The sequence below is a fragment of the Lachancea lanzarotensis genome, scaffold LALA0S16, assembly GCF_000938715.1.
Source record: "Lachancea lanzarotensis genome assembly LALA0, scaffold LALA0S16, whole genome shotgun sequence".
NCBI classification, from domain to species: domain Eukaryota; kingdom Fungi; phylum Ascomycota; class Saccharomycetes; order Saccharomycetales; family Saccharomycetaceae; genus Lachancea; species Lachancea lanzarotensis.
The window spans coordinates 25,736-51,132 of NW_019212894.1; the positions used below are offsets into that span (position 1 = coordinate 25,736).

At 44.7% G+C, this 25,397-nt stretch overlaps 9 protein-coding genes across 9 annotated transcripts; 5 read left to right on the forward strand and 4 right to left on the reverse strand.

Moving 5' to 3' along the window:
* Positions 1–43: 43 nt before the first annotated feature.
* Positions 44–922, reverse strand: CAB4 (LALA0S16e00320g1_1; the record flags this gene model as incomplete). The annotated part of the gene is made up of 1 exon (XM_022775344.1): positions 44–922. The coding sequence occupies one exon, from the start codon at positions 920–922 to the stop codon at positions 44–46; it is 879 nt and encodes a 292-aa protein (XP_022631194.1).
* A 123-nt stretch (positions 923–1,045) lies between these two features.
* On the forward strand, positions 1,046–2,752 carry CWC22 (LALA0S16e00342g1_1; the record flags this gene model as incomplete). Its single annotated transcript, XM_022775355.1, has 1 exon — positions 1,046–2,752. One exon carries the CDS (start codon positions 1,046–1,048, stop codon positions 2,750–2,752), a length of 1,707 nt encoding a protein of 568 aa, XP_022631195.1.
* Positions 2,753–3,085: 333 nt separating this feature from the next.
* LALA0_S16e00364g (LALA0S16e00364g1_1) lies at positions 3,086–4,270 on the reverse strand (the record flags this gene model as incomplete). The annotated part of the gene is made up of 1 exon (XM_022775366.1): positions 3,086–4,270. The coding sequence occupies one exon, from the start codon at positions 4,268–4,270 to the stop codon at positions 3,086–3,088; it is 1,185 nt and encodes a 394-aa protein (XP_022631196.1).
* A 1,426-nt stretch (positions 4,271–5,696) lies between these two features.
* Positions 5,697–10,994, forward strand: FKS3 (LALA0S16e00386g1_1; the record flags this gene model as incomplete). Its single annotated transcript, XM_022775377.1, has 1 exon — positions 5,697–10,994. The coding sequence occupies one exon, from the start codon at positions 5,697–5,699 to the stop codon at positions 10,992–10,994; it is 5,298 nt and encodes a 1,765-aa protein (XP_022631197.1).
* A 1,018-nt stretch (positions 10,995–12,012) lies between these two features.
* GAS1 (LALA0S16e00408g1_1) lies at positions 12,013–13,665 on the forward strand (the record flags this gene model as incomplete). Its single annotated transcript, XM_022775388.1, has 1 exon — positions 12,013–13,665. One exon carries the CDS (start codon positions 12,013–12,015, stop codon positions 13,663–13,665), a length of 1,653 nt encoding a protein of 550 aa, XP_022631198.1.
* An 804-nt stretch (positions 13,666–14,469) lies between these two features.
* LALA0_S16e00430g (LALA0S16e00430g1_1) lies at positions 14,470–16,116 on the forward strand (the record flags this gene model as incomplete). Its single annotated transcript, XM_022775399.1, has 1 exon — positions 14,470–16,116. One exon carries the CDS (start codon positions 14,470–14,472, stop codon positions 16,114–16,116), a length of 1,647 nt encoding a protein of 548 aa, XP_022631199.1.
* Positions 16,117–16,838: 722 nt separating this feature from the next.
* Positions 16,839–17,759, reverse strand: PXR1 (LALA0S16e00452g1_1; the record flags this gene model as incomplete). The annotated part of the gene is made up of 1 exon (XM_022775410.1): positions 16,839–17,759. The coding sequence occupies one exon, from the start codon at positions 17,757–17,759 to the stop codon at positions 16,839–16,841; it is 921 nt and encodes a 306-aa protein (XP_022631200.1).
* Positions 17,760–18,387: 628 nt separating this feature from the next.
* PSE1 (LALA0S16e00474g1_1) lies at positions 18,388–21,666 on the reverse strand (the record flags this gene model as incomplete). Its single annotated transcript, XM_022775421.1, has 1 exon — positions 18,388–21,666. The coding sequence occupies one exon, from the start codon at positions 21,664–21,666 to the stop codon at positions 18,388–18,390; it is 3,279 nt and encodes a 1,092-aa protein (XP_022631201.1).
* A 435-nt stretch (positions 21,667–22,101) lies between these two features.
* LALA0_S16e00496g (LALA0S16e00496g1_1) lies at positions 22,102–24,315 on the forward strand (the record flags this gene model as incomplete). Its single annotated transcript, XM_022775432.1, has 1 exon — positions 22,102–24,315. One exon carries the CDS (start codon positions 22,102–22,104, stop codon positions 24,313–24,315), a length of 2,214 nt encoding a protein of 737 aa, XP_022631202.1.
* Positions 24,316–25,397: the final 1,082 nt, after the last annotated feature.

Here is a 25,397-nt window from a genome sequence, read left to right on the forward strand (position 1 = left end):
CGCTATGTACATCTCTCGTTTAAGTAAGCAATCAAAAACATCGCTAGGATTCGATTGTTTTTCGCTTGCGCAGCTCTGTACTGCTTAGTTTCTCCTTCCAGTTATCTTCTTCGCGACCTCCTAGTACGTTGACCACATGAATCACCAAAGCAGATAACCCTTTTTCTTTGCGCACCGCATTTACTGTTTTGCCGCCTGCTTCTGTTTCGCGGCTCACGATGAGACTTTGTATTTCTGGTACTGCTCCAGTTGGCCCGCATACGTCGCGCAGTGCAACAATTTCTAAGCGCAACGATGGCTTCACTCTTGCAACAAACTCCTCGACATTACGGGCCCGAACTTCAAACGACTCTAGATACTTCGCGAACTTTTTATTATTCAGAAGTTCCTGATCCGCTACGCCTACAATAAGTCTTTGTGACGTTAAAAATGCAGCTATACTCAAAAGAATTTTGTGGCCATCGTGCAGATGATCGAAAGTGCCCCCCAATGCGCTTACAGAGTACAAATCTGCATCCTCATTTTCTTTGGTTGACAATGTTTCCCCACTTATGATAGTAGTTCTTCCAGTTAAATCCACGTTTTGGAGTTTTTTATACTTGTATGCGTCAGCAATTGACACATCAGTACTTACTAGCAGCATATCCCATACATGATTTCTGAGCCAAGTGTCTTTTTGATTGAATAAAACATTAATGGGGGTTTCGTAGAGATTTTCTGTCATCAGCACTTCTCGTATACTACTGTACAGGTTCCCCAACACATGGTCTAGACGTTCTGAGTCCGTTATTCTGTTCGTGACAATGACATCCACATAGGAAGAGCTGGACTTCAGGAGCGACAGGTGTCTCTTTATAAGCTCTTTCAGTTTCTCCAAGCTTATTTCACCTAGGGACTTGATAACCAGAGCTAAGCTAGCCATACTTGCGGAGCTCCATCTGAATTTGACCTGAACGTTCGGTCGATGCTCTGTAATTATACAATTTATAATTGTTAAATGAGTGAATGCATAACCGAAAATGTTCACGAAGGCAAAGGAAAAGCGATGAGTACACAAGATAAAACTGAAGAGGTGCTCCAAAAGGAAAATTGGGAGCGTATCGCGAGCCATATAAACTTTGTTGTTGAGAAACTTGACGGTGATTCAGTTTTGGACTCTTTTCAATCCCTTTTTGCCGTTAACTTAGTGTATGGGGACCGCTTGCTAGTAGACGCTCTGAGCCGCAAAGCAGTCGAGAACAGCCATTCTATCGCAAAAATCGCGGCGTTAGTGGGCTTGATTTCTTCTCGGATTCGGTCTGTGGGCTCTTTGCTGGTTGAGGACACGGTACTGAGGTTTTTAACCGCTTTCAGGGCAAACAATGCACGAACATGTTATGCAAGTGCAAGGCTTTTGTCGCAATTATTCAACTATGGAGCTGCACACGAAATTGTAGTGCTGCAAGTTCTTCATTTGCTAACTGAACATATCAATCCGCATTCCGTCCGTTTGACCATGGAAATCCTGCGTCAGTGTGGACGTGATCTGTTAGCAGTGGCGAAAAGTGCACACGATCTTGTGTACGAAGGACTGCGTACATATTTTCAGGACTCTAAGACCAGCTATGAGCTACGCCGAGAATTCGAGGCTCTTTTTGAGCTTCGCAAGAGGGAATATAGCGGTGTGCTGCCGAAAATTCAATTGCCATCATACGAGCCCCAGAGACACGTTTATATGATTGATTTTGAAGAGAGTCAGTCAGTGCCAGAGAGGGATCCACAAAAGTTTGTATTCGACTCGAATTACGACGCGAAGGAAGAAGCATTCGAGTCAATCCGGTCAGAAATACATTTCTCCGAGCAACCGAAAGAGAAATTCTCTGAAGTCGTTAAAATAGAGGACAAGACGCAATCAGATAACCTTGAGTTTAAGAAGAAAATCTACTTGACTCTTAAAGGCTCCTTGTCGGGCGATGAAGCTGCGCATAAGTTGCTCAAAATCCGGGTTGCTGACCGAAATAAAAAGATTCTTGTTGACACACTGATTATGGCCTGTTCGCAAGAAACGACTTATTCTAAGTTTTATGGTGTAACGGCTGAAAGACTTTGTTCAAGCCATAAAAGCTGGAAACTCGCCTTCGCTCAATCATTCAAGGAAAATTACAACGACATGGACACCTTTCAGGCCACTCAAGTAAGGAACATGGGGAAGCTTTGGGGCCACATATTGGCTTCTGATTATGTCGGGATGGACGTGCTTGGGGCTGTTCATATGAACGCGATTGAAACCACGCCTGCCGGGAGGGTCTTTTTGAAGTTTATGCTGCAAGAGTTGGTTCTTGATCTTGGGATAGCTGAGCTGAAATGTCGACTAGAAGAACCCTGGGTTCAACCTTTTTTGAAAGAGCTTTTCCCCGTTGATGATGTGGAGAAAACAAGATTTTCCATCAACTTTTTTACGGCTATAGGGCTGGGGCCCTTAACAGAAGTGATGCGCCAAACACTCGAAAGTGAAAAACTAACAATACAGGACCAGAACTCAAAGCCGTATAATGAGGAATTTGACGAAGCTGATGAGTCAGACGGGGGCAACGAGGATCAGACCGCTAGAACGTGGGAAAAGTTTAATCGCAGGCGCAGGGCAAGGATTTTGGAAGTGAAAGATAACAGCGAGCGGGGCGATTCTCGTCTACGATCTCGAACACCGCCAAGACGAAGAAGATCAAGGACACCTACGAGGCGAAGATCGCGATCGCCACCCATGAGCCGCTAAATAAACAGATTTTATCGTGTATGCTGAACAGCGGTTTGTGACAATACGGCTGAAGCAGTACGAAAAACATACATAGAAATGACGAACAAAGTCGCCGGAACTAACAATAATCCATACATTCAAAAAGAGAGATTGTCAAGCTGACAATACATAGAAAAGGGACTTAAGTAGACCCCGGGTATGTAGTTGCACCCAACAGTGGAATTGAAGGGTGCGAGAGATCGAACCAAAAATAGACAAGGCTTCAAGCAGAAAAAGCACCGTGTAAGTGAACTGAAGGAATGGAACGGAAGTGGAAAAAGAACCCACAAGAGTTAACTAGAATGAAAAGCTCTAGTTGGACAAAATACCCCAGTATTTCTCGCATCCGTAGGCACCGTCGGCCTTCCAGTAGTCGTTAAAGGCGGTGAACAAAATGACTGCGTTACCACACGAAGCCTTGATAGAGTTAATGGCGGAAACTTGGTTTTGCTTCGATGCAACGGCTTTACCCAAAGTCTCACCTTGAGATGGCCAGCCAGACTCGGTAATCAAGACATTCTTGTTACCGTTGCAAGCACCCCAGACTCTCTCGATTTGTTCGTTCAACCATGTGCCAGCGTCACTGGCAGCGGTATTGTAGTCAAAGTAGGCGTGGGCGTTGACGGCCATGAAGTCTGAGTATTCGCACAAACCAGGGTTGTTGATGACAGCGATGAAAGTGTCAACAGAGACGACAGGACCGGAGTAGCCAGCGCTCTTAAGTGCGGATCTACCCTCGGAAACGAGCGAGCCAACCTGAGAGACAGAAGCAGTACCGGCGTTGACCAATTCGTTACCGATAGAAACGGCGTAGACGTCGTCCCAAGAGCCGTGGGCGTTGATCGCACTCTGGATGGTGTTGACACCGTCCTGGATGGCATCGGTGTAGTAGATACCTAGGAACACCTTTTGACTGGAGCCCTTGTTTTGCAAGACAGCAGAGACCTGGTCGCAGTCGACACCGTATAGTCTGATGATGTCGTAGCCTGAGAGTTGAGCCAAGTCAGAGGCAATGTCAGAAGAGCTCTTACAAGAACCAGAGCTGCTGTAAGGCGAGTAGGTGATACCCTTGGCTCCACCGGAACCGACGGAACCAGATGAAGAGGAGCTAGCGGCTGGAGCAGAAGACGAAGAGCTCGAGGCTGGGACAGAAGAAGGGCTGCTCGACGAGACGCTCGAGGAAGAAGCTGCCACGGTCGAAGAAGCGGGAGCGGTCGAAGTGGCAGCGGCAGTTGGGGCGGCCTCCACACCTCTCGAGACCTCAGACAACGAGGTCGATTGTGTGGCAGCCTGTTGGGCGACGGTGTTGGAAGCGTCCAGCTGCACAGTGGTCGATTGACCACCGACCTGCTGTGGAGCAGTACCGAACACAGTGGTGGTCTTGACGTTGGTCACGTATGCCACGTCTCTCTTGTGGGCAGGGTGCTCGTGGCCAAGAGGGGTAGCTAGCGAAACACCAGCGATCGCAGCGGAGGAAAGAATCTGAGTGAAACGCATACGGGCAGAAAACACGACTTATGGGAGCTTGGATGGTATTAGAACGAGTGGTATCAAAAGTATAGTTGGGATACTTTTGAAGGTGACGACGCTCGCAGTTGAGGTTTAAGGAAGGACTGTCAGTTGGACTGTGCGAGAGCTGGTGTGTGAAGCAAGAAAGAAAGCGAGCAGTAGTACAATTGTGGAACCAAAAAGACAGTCAAGTTGTAGAAGAGGGTTTTAAAAGATAGAGAGAAAACAGGAATTGTCGATCCGTAACACATCCTCGAAAAAAATGCATTCGGTAACCAATGACCGTTCCAGTCGCCGTCTGCTAGTGCTTCCAGTCTCAGACACTGCCTGGGCGGGATCGCTCCACCGTGCTGTGGCAACACACCTAACAGGGAATTTTTTCTTTTGTCATTACCCGATCCGTGTCGAGATTGTTGTCAAGTTCGTGGACTTGAAATTTTTCTCGTGGGTGTTACCATGAGTGAAAAGTTTTTCTGTTACTGAATCTAGTTAAAGAAAGATTCGTGGACGGGGGGGCATGTAGTAGGTTCTCGAGGTGTGGGAGAAACCGAGAATAAACCGAAGAAACGTGCAGGACAGAAAAAACGAAGGTGCTGCAGCAGGGTGGGTGGTGAATGGTGGCTAGAATCTGGCTAGAATCTGGGAGAGGAACGGTGTTGCAAGGTGACTTTCTGTTGAAAAGGTGGGTGGGATTCATCTAGATCGCCTCGTATTTTACCCGAAACGGAAAAGAGCTGGAAGTGTTGCATGTTTAGCGCAAGTCGTGGGGGAATGCGGAATTTGCATTTGTGTAGTGCTCTGTGAGTCTCTCTGTACGAAAGTAACCCACGAGTTTGTGAATATCAGTTTGGACGAAGGGTGCTGTGGTAGGTATTTTCTTTTTTTGTGAAGATCACCAGAAACGTGACCCTTCGAGGTTAGGATCAAGTGTGTCACGTGACTGGATTCTTTTGCTGTGTGCGTCTTTCTTTATTCCCATCTGGTCTCAAACGTAGAGTGGTGAAACCCATTGAAAGACAATGTCATCCAGACTGTAAACCCGCGGATCTCGACCAGCAACAAACTGCATCCCTTCGATATATCCCGGGCTAGGAATCTTGTGCATTTACATTATATAGATAGACACTTTAAGGTAGCTTGTGGACTTTGATCTTGGATTTGTGCTTGAAAGTGCGGTTGGCTTATCATAACATGTATATCGAGACCACCACGACCTATCGCTACAATCTTCCGCAATCTCATAACCTGCTTTCTTCTACTGTCCCGCCCCTTGCACTCGTATCGGGAGACCTCTTCGCCCATCTGTCGTCTTTGTGGCACTTGGCGGTTAGCAAGTATAAATTGCGTAACCTATTATTTACATCCGCCACTGCATGCACACAACAGAAACAAACACACACTGTATACAACGAAAATGGCGACGATAGACGTTCGGTACCCTGCTTGGTGCCAGGATGACGAAGTTCCGGTAACACAGGTGGAGCTAAAAGACATCTTTGCGGATTTGACCGCTAAATTTGGCTTCCAGCAATCGTCAAAGGAGAACATGTTCCATCATCTTTTGTCGCAATTGGACTCTCGAGCCAGTAGATCTTGTGCGCCAAACGCCCTTGTATCGCTCCATGCGTCTTATATAGGGGGCGACGAAGCAAATTTCAAGAAATGGTATTTTGCCGCGCAGCTCGATCTCGACGAAGAGGTAGGATTCCAGAACATGAAGCTACATGGAAAGGCTCGCAAACATAACAAGGAGCTTGCAAAAAAGCGTGGCGTGTCGACTGACGAGCACCTTCGAAAATGGAAAGAAGAAGAAGAGGAGTTTATCAAAAACCATCCTAACGTATCGAATATTGTGCCGACAAAGTTCAAAGAAGACTTGAACTATAAGATCACGGGCTTGAAATGGAAGATGAAAATGCGTGCATTGGAGCCAGCACAGATGGCTCGTCAGTTGGCACTATACTTTTTGTGCTGGGGCGAAGCAAATCAAATACGGTATACTCCAGAATGCTTGTGTTTTATTTTTAAATGCGCCCTGGATCATGATTGTAGCACCGAAGACGTTTGCCAGAAGCCCAGGCCCGAATACTTTTATCTCAATGAAATCATCACTCCATTATACCGCTTTTTACGGTCTCAGGTGTACGAAGTTGAGTCAAAAAATGGTAAATTAACCAGACTTGAAAAAGATCATAAGGACATAATAGGGTATGATGATGTTAACCAGCTGTTTTGGTATCCAGAAGGCATCGAAAGACTTGTTCTTGAGTCAGGAGAACGGCTTATCGACAAGCCACGACATGAAAGATTCAATGCCCTGAAAGATGTTCAATGGCCTAAGGCCTTTTACAAGACTTACAAAGAAACAAGAACATGGATGCATTGCGCGACGAACTTCAATAGGATCTGGATTATCCACCTTTCGACTTTTTGGTTTTTCACCTCTTTCAATGCACCAACCCTTTACACAAAGGACTACGTCCAGTTGCTCGACAATCCTCCAACACAGCAAGCCCGGCTATCAGCGATGGCTTTAGGCGGAACCGTTACTTGCGTCATCCAGATAATGGCCACAATTTTTGAATGGACCTTCGTGCCACGCAAATGGCCCGGTGGTCAACATTTGACTAAAAGAATGTTAGGACTGGTGTTCTGTTTGGTTGTGAATATCGCACCTTCCATATACGTTTTTGGGTTCTTTGACCTGGACGTTCATTCAGGCCATGCTTACGTCGTCTCGATACTCCAGCTTACCATCGCCATTCTGACCACTTTATTCTTCGCGATAAGGCCTTTGGGGGGGATTTTTGGTTCTTATTTACACAAAGGGCAAAAGAAAAGGCGTTTCACCTCTTCACAAGTTTTCACTGCTCAATTTCCAAAGCTGACAGGCCGCAGCAAATGGTTTTCTTGGGGGTTATGGGTATTCGTCTTTGTTGGCAAATTCATAGAGTCGTATTTCTTTCTCACGCTATCCCTACGGGACCCCATACGCGTCTTATCCATAATGGATATGAGCAGATGCAGAGGAGATACATTGGTTGGCACACATATTTGCCGGCTCCAACCAAAAATTACACTTGGCATTATGATTTTGACCGATTTGGTGCTCTTTTTCCTTGATACTTATCTGTGGTACATCATCTGCAACTGTATCTTCTCTATTATCCTGTCGTTCTCACTGGGCACCTCAATTCTCACTCCCTGGAAGAATATTTACTCAAGACTTCCGAAGCGAATTCATTCCAAGATTTTGGCAACTTCAGAGATGGATGTTAAATACAAACCCAAAATTCTGGTTTCGCAAGTTTGGAATGCTATCGTAATTTCGATGTACAGAGAACACTTGCTGTCAATTGAGCATGTCCAAAGGCTTCTTTACCAGCAGGTTGATTCAATGACGCATGATAAGCGAGCTTTAAAGTCGCCAACGTTTTTTGTAGCACAAGACGACTCCACTTTCAAATCTATGGAATTTTTCCCGGAGAATTCCGAAGCGGAACGCCGCATATCGTTCTTTGCGCAATCCCTTTCTACACCCATAGCAGAGCCGATGCCTGTAGAGTGTATGCCCACTTTCACCGTTTTAGTTCCACATTACTCCGAAAAGATTTTGTTGTCTTTGAAGGAAATCATAAAAGAAGAATCAACAAAATCGCGTATCACTCTACTTGAATATCTTAAACACCTTCATCCAACAGAGTGGGAGTGTTTTGTTCGGGACACTAAGCTGTTGTCCCTAGAAGTTGATTCGGACCACGATGACCCAGATCAAGACTTGGAGTCGCTAAAAGAAAGCCACGACGATTCCACTAAAGATGCAAATGACAGATTCAAATTCATGCAGAGTAAAATTAGGGACTTGCCTTATTATTGCATGGGATTCAGTAAATCTAATCCGCAATATACCTTGCGGACTAGGATTTGGGCATCTTTGAGATTTCAGACGCTATACAGAACAATTACAGGATTCATGAACTACTCTAAGGCAATAAAGCTGTTGTACAGAATTGAAAATCCCTCGATGGTTCAAGCTTTCTTCACTAATTATGGTGATATGGAACGAGAACTGGAGAATCTTTCCAGAAGAAAGTTTAGAATGGTTGTTGCTATGCAACGGTACTCAAGGTTTGATAAGGATGAGATGGATGCTACAAACTTGCTTTTACAAGCTTATCCCGACATGTGCATTTCTTATTTAGAGGAGAACGCAGTATCAAATGGCGAGCCAATATATTACTCTTGTTTGATTGACGGACATTGTCAAATCGACACAGTCAGCGGTGCAAGGATCCCAAACTTCAGAGTTCGGCTATCAGGAAATCCAATACTTGGTGATGGGAAGTCAGACAATCAGAATCACTCGTTGATTTTCTACCGTGGAGAATACATTCAAGTTATTGATGCCAACCAAGACAACTATCTCGAAGAATGTTTGAAAATAAGATCGCTGCTAAGTGAGTTTGAGGAGCTCGACATCGAAGACGAAAACCCATATATGTCTGATATCGATGACAAGGAAAAAAGCGCACCCGTTGCAATTGTGGGAGCTCGAGAGTATATTTTCTCAGAGAATATTGGTGTACTAGGCGATGTGGCGGCGGGAAAAGAGCAGACATTTGGCACGCTTTTTGCGAGAACACTTGCGGAGATTGGAGGTAAATTGCACTACGGTCATCCTGATTTTCTTAACGCGATCTTCATGACGACAAGAGGAGGGATTTCGAAAGCTCAAAAGGGGCTTCATTTGAATGAGGATATTTACGCCGGGATGAACGCAGTATGCCGTGGAGGTCGAATAAAACATAGTGATTATTACCAATGCGGTAAGGGACGAGATTTGGGATTTGAATCTATACTGAATTTCACAACCAAAATCGGTGCTGGTATGGGAGAGCAGTTGCTTTCAAGAGAATATTTTTATCTTGGAACCCAACTCCCGATTGATCGCTTTCTTTCCTTTTTCTATGCACACGCAGGATTTCACCTTAACAACTTGTTCATTACGCTGTCTGTTCAAATCTTTTTTGTTCTTCTTATTAATTTGGGAGCTCTTAATCATGAAACCATAGCATGTTCCTACAACAGAGACCTACCTATAACTGATCTGCAACATCCGATTGGATGCTACAATATTGAGCCCGTACTCCATTGGGTGTCAATTTTCGTTCTCTCCATCTTCATTGTTTTCTTCATTGCCTTCGCTCCACTACTGATTCAGGAGTTGCTTGAAAGGGGCGTTTGGAGAGCCATCTCACGGTTTTTACATCATTTGCTGTCACTGGCATCGTTTTTTGAGGTGTTTGTTTGCCAAATATATGCGAGTGCTCTTCTCACAAACGTCACGTTTGGTGGAGCCAGATATATTTCCTCTGGTAGAGGGTTTGCCATAACCAGACTAGACTTTTCTCAACTTTACTCCAAGTTTGCATCAACCTCAATCTACTCTGGAGCCAAAATCTTTTTGATGTTGATATTTGCCACAATATCCATGTGGCAGCCAGCTTTACTTTGGTTTTGGATCACGGTGATTTCCATGTGTCTTGCGCCATTTCTCTTCAATCCAAACCAGTTTACCTTTACGGATTTTTTCGTAGATTACAGGAATTTCATTCAGTGGCTCTCCCGTGGCAACACCACATTCGATTCAGGTTCTTGGATAGAGTACGTCAGAAATTCGAGGGCAAGATTCACGGGATTTAAAACCAAACTGATCGATGACATCTCTGAAAAGAGTGGTAAAGAGACGAAAAGGGCGACGCTTGCTGATATTTTTGTTGCAGAGATTTTAATCCCGGCGGGCGCCACTGCTCTCAGTCTAACTGCTTACACTTTCAGCAATGCACAGACAGGTGTAACATCGGCCAGACCAACAGCAGCGATTGTTCGGCTCGGGATCGTTACATTCTTCCCCATCGTCGCAAACATAACGATGCTGCTCATATGCTTCTCCCTTTCATGTTTTGCTGCTCCACTTTTATCCTTGTGCTGCAAAAAGACGGGCGCAACAATAGCCGCCTTAGTGCACGCTTTTTCGGTTATAGTTCACCTGGTAAACTTCGAGCTCATGTGGTTGCTTGAAGGATGGAGTTTTGCTCGTGCACTTCTCCTTCTGATAGCCTTTATCAACTTTCAAGAGCTGTTGTTCAAAGTGTTTACAGTACTTTTCTTGACGAGGGAGTACAAGAACAATAAGTCCCATTTGGCCTGGTGGTCTGGAAAATGGTACAACACGGGCATGGGTTGGTCGGTAGTGCTGCAGCCTACACGTGAGCTATTTGTGAAAAGTATCGAATGCAGTCTTTTCGCCAGCGATTTTATTTTGGGGCATATGCTTATGTTCGTCCAGCTCCCGTTAGTGTGCACACCATTCGTCAATCACTGGCACTCGGTGATCCTGTTCTGGATGAAGCCAAAAAGTCTAGTCTCCAACAAGCTAGCATATACCAAGAAACAGAAACGAAAGAGAAGTCGCATAGTGCGGAAATACTTTTTACTCCATTTTTCGATGTTGCTGATTTTCCTCGGACTATTGGTGAGTCCATTTTTTGTCTCGCGGTATATGCCTGAAGGACCTGAATTTTTCCGAGAGACACACCTGGAGGGTCTTTTCCAGCCTTATGGCCAGGACAATAATGATACGGGATCAAGGGCGCCAGCAAATATTCTCACCACTTCACCCCCGATGCCAGTGTTCAAGACCGTTGCATAAAGTTCACTCACTCTAAGTGGACGCCCATGCAAGCAGCTCAGTCAGTCATTTATTTGAAGCGAAGGACGACCAGTTATTATGCGCCGACGCATTGGTCATGTGGTTTAATATCGTGGGCTTTCGTAGCATGTGACCACCTGGCTCTCTCCCTATGGTGTATGGCCCAGATTTGGTAACTAGATAGGCAATCCCATTCCAAAATGAGGCGCTCAGCAGTTACTGTAAATTACCTCATTGTACCGCTGCTCGCTGCCGTATTCATTGGGACAGCCCCCCGCATTTCTGAGAAGTTGACTAAAATAGGAAAAAAAGCTACCCGAAAAAACGGTCGTCACTGGACTTGACAGTTGACGGAAAACCACGCAGGCGCGAAAACGGGAAGCTAACATGCAAAGATTGTTTTGTTTTAATGCTCGTTTGTCTATCGACTACTCTAGAGGAATACGTGTAAGGTTAGCCTGTTGATGAGCCGTAGCGAAAGGTGTAAACGCAATAGCCGAGCTCATAGCCTTGCAAGAAGCGTTATCGCGAATTTGTGATGATGTAGGCGGGGCACGGTGCACCTGGGTGCTTCGGGGCGACTTGAGAGGTGAAGGTAGTACAGTTGCCGTGTTGATCCTAAAATAGTTACCTGACTGTTACCCGCTTGAAACAAATTTTTCAAGAAAGGCAGGCACTTCCATTTCGGCTTTCTGGCACCACATCGACTTTAAGCACGGGCCTGTCTAGCTGACTGGCTTTAATGATAAACGGCATGTTCATGCAACGCGAAAAATGTGATAACTAGCTCGACTACAGTTATGTACTGTGCTGCCACTCTGCTTAGCTTAGGACCGGGCCACGAATTTCGAAGCCCCGATTGGAGGTTTTTCTTTCGAAGCGGGTTCCATTTGAATAATAAAAGGCCGCTAGAAGTATGATGGAGATTTCACAACCATAGTTGTTTGTCAGAAAATATACTCGACACTTGAGAATTTGTAACATCGCGATCTTCAAAACTCGGAAAGCACACAGGAAGATGCTGTTCAACAAGATTGCAGCACTATCTTTGGGCTCCTTGCTCGCTAGCACAGTCTCCGCAGCTGACTTGCCAGCTATCGAAATCAAGGGAAACAAGTTTTTCTTCTCGAACAATGGCTCTCAATTCTACATGAAGGGTATTGCGTACCAACAGGACAGTGCCAACACCACACAGGGAAATACCTTCAGCGATCCTCTCGCTGATTTCGCTGCTTGTTCCAGAGACATTCCTTACATGCAAGCTGTGGACACCAACACAATTCGTGTGTATGCCCTGAACGCCAGTTTGGACCACACCCAGTGTATGCAGGCTTTGAATGACGCCGGTATATATGTTGTTGCCGATCTATCGCAGCCATCCGAATCTATCAACAGAAATGACCCATCGTGGACAGTGGAACTGTACGAACGGTACACCTCTGTTGTCGATCAATTTCACAATTACACCAACATCCTTGGATTTTTCGCAGGTAACGAAGTCACGAACAACAGATCGAACACTGATGCTTCTGCCTTCGTGAAGGCTGCCATCAGGGACACTAAGGCTTACATCAAAGACAAAGGATACAGAAGCATTCCTGTCGGATACTCAACCAATGATGACGAAGATACCAGAGTTTTTATGGCTGATTACTTTGCTTGTGGTGACGACGATGCCAAAGCAGACTTTTATGGTATCAACATGTATGAGTGGTGTGGGGAGTCTACTTTCCAAACTTCTGGTTACGCCGACAGAACCAAAGAACTTTCCAATTTGACCATCCCACTCTTCTTTTCTGAGTACGGCTGTATTGAAAGCAGGCCCAGAAAGTTTGAGGAAGTGGGTACTTTGTACGGCCCTAACATGACTGACATCTGGTCTGGTGGTATCGTGTACATGTACTTTGAAGAAGAGAACAACTATGGGTTGGTCTCTGTGTCCGATAACAAGGTCAGCACTTTGTCCGACTACAGCTATTACTCAGTAACCATCAACAAGGTGTCCCCAACATCGCTGAACTCTAACTCTTACACTCCTTCCTCCACATCTTTGTCCTGCCCAGCTACAAACGTTAACTGGAAGGCCGCTACCAGTCTACCACCTACTCCAAACAGCGCTCTATGTGACTGTATGTCTTCTTCGTTGAACTGTGTTGTCGATGATAGTGTCAGCGAGGACGACTACGGTGAGTTGTTTGGCGTTGTGTGTGGCACAATCTCATGCGATGGTATAACTGCCAACGGTACCAACGGTACTTATGGCTCTTACTCGTTCTGCAATGCTAAAGACAAGCTATCATTTGTGTTGAACAACTACTACTTGAAGAACGGCAAAAGCAAGTCCGCTTGTGACTTCAGCGGGTCTGCTTCTCTGCAGTCTGCCACCACTGCTTCTTCCTGCTCATCTGCTCTGAGCCAGGTTGGATCCGTTGGCACAGGTTCTGCCAGTGGTCTTTCATCCTTTACCAACTCCGGCTCATCATCTGGATCCGCATCCGGATCTGCCTCCAAATCTGGCTCTGCTTCCGGATCTAGCGCCAGCGCCAGCTCTAGTGGATCTGGCAAAAAGAACGCTGCCGTTTCAAGCACTCAAAACTCCTTGGCCAAGGTTTTCATGACCGCTTTGGTCGTCATTGGTGCTACCGCCGGTGTTGGTTTCGTTATCGCTTGAATAACCAAACACACTGTGAACCATCATAGCATCCCAAACTGTACTAGTTTGGGAAGTGACCGGTGATGGCTCGCCTATATGTCAAGTTGTGCTTATATAGTTTTGTTTCTGCTCTTAAATGTATAAAAATGAAGCAATCGACCTCTCTCTCAACGCGATCGCAACAACTTGACGGTGCTAGAGACGTAGTTGCCGTGCTGAGCCAATGCTAATTGTTCTAGCCCTCCTGTTTTCGTGATCGGTCTCGAGCGAGGCCCTGTTCATTCTTGGCTATCTTGGCCAGACACCCTTCGTCTAAGAAGACTTACGCTTTCGTAAATATCATTCACTTATTGACAGTGAAAGTAAATATTGTCAAATATAGACGAAAGATCTAGATGTCTCGAACCCTTGCGTTTCAAAGCTATAACAAGCCAAATGCTGTGAGACAAGAGATTCTAGACCCATATTGTGGGGCTGTATTTTTCCAGTTCTGTATGAGAACATTTTGACATACTGGCAAAAGCTCTCAGTAGTAACGGGAGAAGCCTTACTGGGCTGATTTCGCTTTGTTGAAACTTTTTTATTTGGCGACGAAAGACAGTTCTCGCGTTTCGCGCACAATCATGGCGAGTAACGCGACACAGATACTCTCAGATGTTCTCACCGTCGGTTAATCGAGAGGTTTCATGTGTTTATGTATATATATATATATATAGGAGTGTGTCTACATTTGTCTCCAGCGGCCCGGCAGTTATCCATATTGACGCAGCAATTGAGTTCAAATATACTGATTAACAGAGCTTGGTCTATAGAAAATTTGATATGTTAGGAAACCTGGTGGCTAGTATAGTTTGCCTTCTCTGCACATCAGGTGTTGTCATCGCCGATGACAACAGCGGTAACTTCACCAATACGCCAGCCATCCAGGTAAAGGGAAGCAAGTTCTTTTACTCCAACAATGGAACCCAATTCTATATGAAAGGTGTTGCATATCAAGCTGACACAGCCAACTCCTCCTCCACATCCGATGATATTGTCGATCCACTGGCAGATTACGACACCTGCTCGAGAGATTTGCCATATTTGCTTGGTGCTGAGACCAACGTTGTTCGTGTTTATGCTCTGAACACCTCTTTGGATCACAGCAAATGTATGGAAGCTTTCGGCAAGGCGGGGATCTATGTCATCGCAGATCTGTCTGAGCCATCGGAGTCCATTAACAGGGACTCTCCAGCTTGGACGTTGGACCTTTACCAGCGTTATACGGGCGTCATCGACGCAATGGCCAACTACTCAAATGTATTGGGTTTCTTTGCAGGTAATGAAGTCACTAACAACAAGTCTAACACGAATGCCTCCCCTTTTGTCAAGGCTGCCATTAGGGACACCAAGAAGTACATCAAAGATAAGGGCTATAGAGATATCCCTGTCGGATATTCGTCTAATGACGATGAAGATACTAGAGTTCCAATGGCCGACTATTTTGCTTGCGGCGATGAGGACGTTCGCGCTGACTTCTTCGGTATTAACATGTATGAGTGGTGCGGCTCATCAACTTTCCAAGAGTCAGGTTACGAGGACAGAACAAAGGACTTTGGTAATTTAAGTATTCCTGCCTTTTTCTCGGAATATGGTTGCAATGCTCAATCACCAAGAAAGTTTGAAGAAGTTGGTACATTGTATGGCAAGGATATGACAGATGTTTGGTCAGGAGGAATCGTTTACATGTATTTCGAAGAGGCAAACAAATATGGGCTAGTTTCGGTCGACGGCAAAAACGTAAATACTCTGTCCGACTACAATAACTTGAAGAGTCAGCTGGCTTCTGTATCTCCCTCTGCCGTCCAAATGAATTCCTACAGCCCTTCCTCCACTTCTCTCTCATGTCCTGCCACCAACTCAAATTGGAAGGCTGCTACTTCTCTCCCACCTACACCAGATAAGGATGTGTGCGATTGTCTACAGGGTGGTCTATCATGTGTTATTAGTGACAGCGTCGACAGTAAAGATTACGGTGATTTATACGAAACTCTGTGTGGCAAAATTGATTGCGGGGATATTAGTGCTGATGGTGAGAAGGGCAGCTACGGTGCCTATTCCTTCTGTGACAATTCCGTCAAGCTATCCTTTCTGCTAAACAAGTACTACGAGTCTAATGGAAAGTCAAAATCGGCTTGCTCTTTCGACGGATCGGCATCGTTGGCGTCATCGACTAGTCAAGCTTCGTCATGTCAAACAAAGTTATCCTCTGCTTCAGCACAAGCCAGTGCGAGCGGAGGTAGTGGATCTTCGAGCTCGAACGGCTCAGGTTCTTCTTCTGGAAGCGGCTCTAGCAGTAGCGCTTCATCAACTAGCAGCAAGAAGTCATCCGCTGGTCTACGAGTAGAACCGATTTCTTCAGCTGGGCTATGGCTGTTCTCTGTTTCTCTCGTTATGGCTTCTGTGGGTATGATTTCCGTCATAGTTTAATGGATAACTGAGACGCAGTGACCCCTCGGGTGAAGTACAGATTGTGCTTCATCTTATGAAACACTCTGTTATCTGATTTCCGGTATATGCAGCGTGTCTACTGCTGCCGAATCTATTTACAGAACATAGTCTCGAGCCATGATCTATCAAATGTGTACTTTATTGAGATTGAAGCCAATCCATTCCGTATCTATGTGTTATAGACTGTCATTATAATACTTCGATCTCAAGCGAAGCGCATAATTTTTTTTGGCAGATAGGCTTTGAATCTTGAAATTGTAACTATCAAATGACTACAATCGAGTCATTCGAGCAAATAATCAAGTGCAACAGATATCTATTTGTTGGCATAATCACAACTCTTCCCTCAACCATGTTCTCGGTACGGCTTTACCAACAAACTGGAAACACGTTTTTGGCGATCGCACATGAAATTGTCACTCATGTTAACGAATTTGGAGGTAATGTGGCCTGCTCGATAAAAAAATGAAGGATATTGCTATAAAGCCATGGTCCCATCTGGCGCTGAGATCCTAAAAATTTGTTAACAGCACCGACGCTTCCCCATACATGAAATGTTGCAACGAAATGGCGGATCACAGTTGCCAATCATCAAATGCTTATGATTTACCGTGCCATCAGTTATTCCGACGCTCGCCATTTCGCCATCACTTTATCACCGCTGTATAATCGAACCTCGTTTAGTGTAGTTTGGTATATTGTCAACTCGCGATCATGAAAATTTCGTTCAACGCTTTGGCATCCATCACAGCGGCTCTTTTCTGTTTGATCCATTTGGAACGCACAGATAATCTCGATACGATGTTGTCGTTACTTTCAGATTTTGGTTTCAGCATTGCATCACGAGTGATCTCTTCGCTTTTGCTGCCCCTGCTACTTTTATCCCGCTTCTTATCCTCCCTGCTTTTAGACTTCTTTTCCTGTTTAGCCTTTTTAACCTTCTTTTCCTTTTTATTTTTCTTGTCTTTCTTGTCTTTCCGAGATTTTGCCTCTGCCTCGTTATCGCTACTAGATTGGACTAGCTGGTCCTTCTTTTCTGAAGATCTTGTCTTCTTGTCCTTCTTGTCCTTCTTGTCCTTCTTGTCCTTCTTGTCCTTCTTATCCCTCTTGTTCTTTTTGCTCTTTTTCGAGGACTTGCACTGCTCGTCATCTTCATCTGATCTAGAGCGCTTGGCTAGTTCGTTACTGTATAATTTCAGGGTCTTAGTTTTAGCATCCCAAGTGCTGGCTAGAACATCGCCTTTTACAAAATGGATACCCCATTTCCCGTTTATAATATTGTCTCTTTTCTGGGTATCGAGTTCGTTGGAGACAGTTTCTTCCTTACCATTGAGACGCCCCAATAAACGTTGAAACGCGTCCAAACCGGCACACTCTCCGCTGTCAAACTCATCCGTCTTTTGTTTCTTACGGAGTTTTGCTCCAAGACCAAGGTTATCATCCTTTATCGACACCTTAACATGAGAAGTTGTGGAGTTGGGCATGAGACCAAGCCCAGAACCAGGTTTCCAGCCCATCTGCTCGAGATGTTTGTGACCGAACCTCGACGTATCATTGCTCCAGTTGGTATTTCTCGGATCAAAGCCAAGTTTCTGTCTATTCTTAACGGCTGCCAAACCCATTGCCAAGTTTCAGTACTCTAACAATTCCAAAGTCAATTTGACGGAGATACCTAAGCTACCAACCTTCGCTGATGTGTGGTACCAATATTGGATTTGTTGCATCTCATCTCATCTCATCTCATCCCATCTCATCGCGGTCAAATTTTTCATTACTTTTTACCGCGGTTGACGATCACCAACCACGAAATATGGAATCTAGTGTGATATGTAAAGTTTCATGATGAATGGCACTTGTCTAACGTTTCTTAGCGTTATTACGATAAGAAAGAGATGTTCAAAAGGGTTCGGATCTTTGGCATCGCCGTTGAATTTCTCAACTAGACATCTGATGGTGATTTGCAGTTTTGTATAAATCACGTGACAGTAATGACAGTAGTAACAGTAGTGACAGCGTCACTTGTGAGATTTGTATAAAGGTAATCAACCTGTCTATCGTGATTTGGGAGGGTTCGACTTAGGACCTAGCATTAACTAAAGTTCTTCGATAGTATGTTGTTCTTACGCGTTTGCTAGGATTATCCTGGACGTAACAAAACCCGTCAATACGTCTCTATGCGGAAGTGTGTTCATTATGTTATGCAGTCTACAAATTCAATGGGAAAATTATACAAAGCTGAGGCGCCTATGCTCATGCAAACCAGTGCTGGATCTCCTGGACCACATCAGGGGGATACCTTTGAAACAAAGCCATCGCTTCGTTTTGAGGTAAAGAGCCAAGAAGCTTTTTCGTAGATTCAACGACGGCAGTGGCATTTCTCCCCACGAGCGAACGGTGACGAAGAGCCTGGACGACATAATCGAGAATGTCCGGAATCGTGGCTGCATTGGTGACCAAAGGCGAGTTGTTGTCGATCAGATGTGCCAAAAATCTATAATTAAAAGCTGCTGCCTCTTCGTCTTGAACCACTGGGAATGACTTTAACCAGCTTGCAACATACGTCTCATAGTTTGGTACGCTGCTACCAAAGCTGTGCAAAATCTTGGCAACCGCAGAACTAGCGTTTTCTGTCGACGTGACGTTCTCCTCTGATTTTGAATCTGGAATAGAAATCACACGTGTAAGTGTACTCAAAGATTCCAGGCATTCTTGCGCGTAGGCTTCACGACTGTGTTGAGCGCAGACACCTATCACATAGGATGCTGCCTGGCGTATCGAGGCATCAGCTGACAATAGAAAATCCTTAACTTCATTGATGAAATTTGCCTTCAAAGGCTCTGTGGCACTTCCTGCGTTTTCAACCATATCCCCAATGGCGCAAAGAGCAAACAGCGTCAAAATTACTTGACCGTCCCTCAAATAAGTAATAACCAGAGGCCATAGTGCTTGAAATTGCTCAAGATAAGCCCCTCTGGTCGACTTGAAGACAGCAGCCAAAGACTTATTGATATCGTCTAGGAGGTCCTCATCGGTGTAGTCTTCCAGATCTTCGTCTACATCTTCGTTGTACTCATCTTCTTCGCTACGGCGCTGTTTGACACGTTCGTAGATGTCCGAAAGATTCGCAGAGATGCCTTTTGTGTATTGTGTTAGCTGTTCATTGTTCAGGCTGTTTTCGCCAATAATCGCGAGACCATCCACCAATGCGGTGTGGTAGATCTGTGTTATTTCAGGCATTGGTTCAATCATTATGCCGTTCAACAGCTTATTCGACGCTAGATGCCACAGCTCCAAAACTTCGTTATTCTGAACACCAGTCGCTGAGGTCAACGCGGAGAGCAGCACTGGGATGAGGCCTGCACCTGTGGCTCTGACACCGTCATGCAAATAGAAGTCTATGGAAGGAACAGCTATTTCCTTCATAATCTCTGGCACATAGACAGCAAAGTAGTTCTTCAAAATGGTTGTATAAACCTGTAGAAGCTCCATTGCCGACACTTTGTCATCGAGAATAGAAGTGTGAATTGCAATGTGTTTGCCTTGTACTTGGACAACGTCCCAGTCGGAATACTGCTGAAAGTTGGCGGCTTCCTCTTCTTCGATCAAGCTAACATCCTGCGTAGCCTTGGCAGTTTCTAACAAGGGTGGTATCACAACTGGTAAAAGTGGCACGAAATCTTCTCTGAGAATACGACATATTCTGCTCCAACCATGCTCTAAGTAAGATTTGATAGGGTCATCATCTTCAATACCATGATTTTGATAGAGGATAAAGAGCTCAATTAGCTCTTGTGACTGAGTCATGAATTTCTCTTTGCCCACAGCAAGTGCAATTAAAGTAGAGCACTCGATACATTTACCTTTCAGTAATCTGTTGGAGCTACCCATATCGGTTTTTAGAACGTTTATCAACAGCGGCATCAAAGTATCATAATATTTGATGAATTTCTTTTCCGCTGCTTCAGCAATGAAAGCGATTGTTGTCAAAGCCTGTTCCTGCACATAAAATTTAGAGCTCTGGAGGAGAGTTAGTAGATTTGTTAAAAGGTCGTCCAAATAAGGTTCCAGAATGCTCTGAGTGGCATGTTCTGAAAAGTTCACGAGAGCAGCTGCAGCATGCGTTTGGACACGGTCAACAGACTGGGGAGTGAGCTTGGAGATTAATGGAGGGATGATACGCTCATGAGAGGTCCTTTGAATGAGAGGGGCAAAATCTGTTGAGATTTGACCCAAAGCGTTGCAGCAGCCATACTGAACTCTGGGGTGAGGATCGTTAATTAGAGGAATGATCATATCAAGAATCCTGGCGATCTCACCAATTAAGACGTCCCGGCATCCTTCAGCGGCAGACGATAGTGCCATTAGAGCACCGAACCTTTCTCTCCATTCAGTAGATGTTACCATTTGTTGGAGGTACTGAAAGAGCGGTGGAGCGAGGACTTTACCACCCAGCTTGAGGGAAACACGATCCAAAGCCTGACGTGCGTGATCGTAAGTCACTTCTTCATCATCTTCTTCCGTATCATCAGAATTGTGCCATTCTGACGCCTGATCATCGTCAATTGACACTTCCGTCATCATGATGAGCGCATTCATGATCAAGGACTGTGCGTAATTGGGGTTTGTTTTGCACATTTGTGGCGCACTTTCACTGAAAGCCGTTAAAAGTTCGAGCGCAGTGGTCCTGGCTGATGTTTCCAGATCTTTATTTTTGATCACAATATCGATGAACTGAATCATTTGGTCGAACATAGACTTGAATAGCTTAGGGGCCAATTCAACTAATTCAATCAGCGACTCAAAAACAGAAGCCAACGCATCATCCTTACCGTCATCGAGAAAATTCGGAAGGCTGTTCAACAGGCTTGGCAAAAGCACCCCAAGATTGGACCAGTGTTGCTTTGGAAGTTGTTTGAAGTATCCCACGAATGATGTGACAGCGGCAACTTTGACGTTGTCGTCAACGTCGGTAAACCCGGCTTCAAAAATGGGAAGCACACTATTGATATCCACCGCATTGATAAGATGTGGTACGGATGTAAAGATACGGAAACTGGACTCACGAAAGTTGGGATCAGGATTTTTGATGGCTTCAAAGAGCGCAGGAAGCAGTTCTGGCCAGTCGGGCAAGTCTTCCTGTGCACATTCTGCGATGGCATCTGACAGTTTGTGACGAATTCCACTGGGTCTCTCAGTAACAAACCCTTTCAAAAGAGTGCTACGAATTTGTGCTAGCACGGATTCGTTGATATGTGTGATATTTTTGGCAATAATTACAGTCTTGGATGATGGTGGAGCTCGCAGTGCCAATTTACGGAATAGGACAGCCGAAAGTGCAGCCAGCGTGAGCTCCCCAGAAAACGAGGCCTGTTCAGCCAAAAACATCAACAAAACATCGATGTTCGTAGGTGTAATCCAATTTCTGTTCAGCGTGTTCTCTGCCTCTGCTCTAATGGTATTGACAGGCGAAGAAAACCCGTTCAACACCTCGATCAAAGTTCTATTGACGTCATCTGGAAGTGCAGACATTGGTGCGTAAAAAAATCAAACCGCTATTTTGGTCGCAAAAAAGTGGGAAAAAGAACTGCCTGAATAAACCACTGTTACAGATTCAGAGTTTCCACGAAATACGCCTTATCTCTAGGTCCGAGACACTTCTTCTATGGTTTTGTATACGTCTTTCAAGCTGTGTTTCTTGTTACAGTCGAAAACTTTTCTATACAATAAAATTCAGATATTTTAAATATCTTCTTGTACGATGAGTTGAAACTTAACATGGCTAATTTATATGATTTTAGAGGACAACAGAGTAAGTGCTATGTTAAAGGCTGAAGGAAGAATAGGCAAGTGCATCAACTATAAGATATCGGCAGGTTAAAGAAGAGTTGTGAACTTGTTGCTTCATAGTACGATGGTTTATGGTTTAATTTTGAGTCTAGCAACGAAGTTAGTGAAATAAAAAACATGGCATATGATCATTTAGAAGAAAGCAGTCCAAAAGAGCCCTCTACTGCTAATAAAGCTGATCAATTTCACAAAATTCTGAAGAAAATAGAATCCTTGGAACAACAGGTTATTGGCGTAGCTAGCAGTGTACAGAAAAGGATTGGTCGGAGGCCACGACACAGAAATTCCAGAAAAAAATCGAGGACAAGTGGCAGTCGAGCGGTTCTGAGCCCGGATGACAGTAAAATAGCAGGCATCTCTATGCCACGCATGAGCTCTCTAGACGTGCTTGCAAGTGCTGTACTCCATAAAAGCAAGGGCATCGACCAGAAACAAACCTCTAGTGAGTCAAATCTTGGAACGGTGTCTCTTTCGGGCGATTCCGCAGTGAATTCGGAAACTCCGGAGGTTCCAGACAGCGGACTGAGTGTGGATTATGGGGTCTTCCTGTCCTATTCAGTCCTTTCACCACGAGGCCTACAATGGATCCGGCTCAAAAGTGTGCATTGTGATGAAGAGATTGAGTACCTCTCAAGATGGTACACCACCTTTATGCACGATAAGATTTCGGAAACTTTATTTCCGGTACCTTTGAATTTGCAACCGCTACCAGAAGCCGAGGTGTTGGAGACCCTGGTCGAGATTTTCAATCAGTCGGGGCTTGAAACGCTTTCTTTGATATCGGCGGACACGGTATCGGCGATCTTCGCGAACTTTCTCAGCAACGGGCTCCGAAGTCTCAGTCGGTCGCATTCCATCACATTACATGTGGCATTTGCATTGGTCAGTCACTTTCAGCAACATTTCCACAGAACGCAGGTCGAGGGTATCCCCAGGCGTGTAGCGGGTTTCGTTCAAAACAATACCAAACTGCGAGAACTGGAAGACACCTTCATATCCAATGCATTATTCCATTATCATCAGGTCGCTATAATACCGGAAGGAATTGACACTCTTCAATCATTCTTGGCACTCATGGCATACGCCGACGTCACAGGGGCTCTGCACGCATCGTACATGATGGTTACCTTGGCCGTTCGCTTGGCTCAACATTTGGGTCTTCATGCCGAGATTTCTTACGAGGGATTAACGTTTGAAGAAGCAGGCAAGCGAAGAAAAATATGGGGTGTATGTCGCTATTTTGACCAAAAAGTCTCTGTAATCCTAGGAAAGCCTCCGGTTGTAGCCCATTACGACACCACGGCGATTTTTGGGCCTATCTGTACTCCTGTGGAACTTTTGGCGGATGCCACACTGGCAGCGGCGTCTGAACCACCTGCGTGCCAACTTGCATTTGCACGGAATATGTACAGCTTCGTTATGAGGGAAGTTGGGTTTGACGTCTTTGGCGGATACTATGCCTGCCGAAATGTCTACATTAGTTCCTGCATATACAGCGACTTATATGCACCATCAGCGACTACCAACATTGCTAAACAACTTCGAAGTGCTAATGCGCTTCTAAAGGAGATGGAAAATTTTAGAGTTTCACTTCCAGCAGGCATGAGACCATTTGATCCTCCGATAAGCTCGGCTTTGACAGAACTCGTAAGGAGTAGTGATTTGCCAGCGGCAATGACAAGACTGTTTATTTTCAACATCCAATTCGGATTTTTCACGAATTTGATTTTCATACAGAGGGCGATCTTCAAAACACAAGGATACATGAAAGAGATAGGACTTTCTAAAGAAGCCCCCGTCTACGAAGGCGTGCGAACCGCAAGGACCATGCTTTCCTACGCGTTAGCAATATCTGAACTCAATCTAGCGAACTATTTCAAGTCTTTCCAGTGGTCTATAAATCTGGCATTTTTCGAGATTTTCATTTACACACTTGCTAAACAAGAAATTGCCACTGAATTTGAAGCTGACGTGAAGCTAATGACGAGCGTATACTGCGATTTTATCAATTGCATGGAATCCTCGGACATTGGGTCATCTCCTGAGACTCAAGATTCGGCAACAGAAAAAGGAGATTCGAAAAAGTCACATTTTGCAGCTACAGACTTTTCAAGCAATTTCAAATACCTCATTAATGTTCTGCGCAAGACGTTCAGGTCGAAATTTGATCAAGAAGTGACGTTAACTCACAAACAACTCCAGAGCCTGACATATGTCACCAATTTTTTCCCAGAGTCGGTCGTCGAGAATGGCAGACAAGCTGAGTTTAACCCTTTTGTGATGGACAACATGGATCTTGTTGGCTCCGACACTTTACATTTTCTCATTTGAAAATGGGCAAGAGATGTTGATTAAGCACAGGAGGCCGTCATTCCCTTTGAAAGCGGATTAGCTCATGAATAAATTTTTAAGGATTGGGATATCTGATTGAAAAACAATGTAAATTGGCGGGCTTTCCCGACTACTTCCTTTCTTATACGTCCGGCGTCATAGCATGGTCACGACATAGTGGACTTCTTCATTTCGTGCCTTCAACAGAGGTTTGTTAGCAAATGGAGTGCTGGAATATGACGTGATTTAATGTTACCAGAATTGGAGCTATAACCCATCTGGTCTTGTGTTCTTGCGGACTATCGATACTTGCGTGAATGAAGGTGCTAAATTTTCATGCTCCACATTTGAATCTGATTTCGAATAAAAGGTCTATTAATCTGTACTTGCTAGGCTTACGTTATCTTACACAAAGCTGATCTCGAAATGTGTCCGCTACTCACACTTGATGGCAAAACCTATGCGTTAATGCTCTCGGAAAACTTGTGACTAAACACTTTCCGAAAATTGTATAAGAACGGTCGTCTCTTCCAGTCTACAATCTCACTACACACGCACACTCGGAGAGGTAACTTCAAACAACGATAGTTTACATTCCTCAGTAATGGAAAGAATTATCAAAGATATGGGACCCAAGACGCTTGGAGGAACAGATTTAATCACTATAACTCGTCAAATAATCAAGCGAGAGTGTTTTTGTCCTATGGCCGTACTATTCCATTTGTTCGCCCTCTATTTTGGATTTCTGATACACCGGTATTGGGATTGTCAACAGCTCATTGGTGAACTTTTTATACTCGTGTTGAGACTCTGTCTCTAGAGTGTCTTTGCATGATAAACGTCCCACATCTTGGATGATCCTATCCATTACTGTAAGGTGTAACCAGTTGTTTTACTTAGTATGGAGTTATCCCTCCATGACATACTTAGCATAAATATAATGAGCGTGTAAAGTGGATAGAACGCGTCTTCATCAACAAATTCTTGGAAATGTTTCGTTGCTAACGGATATAAAATTTTTCAAGTATTCCGAGTGCAAATGGCTGGAATGGGCTGATAGAGGAGCTATAAGATTAGTTTCA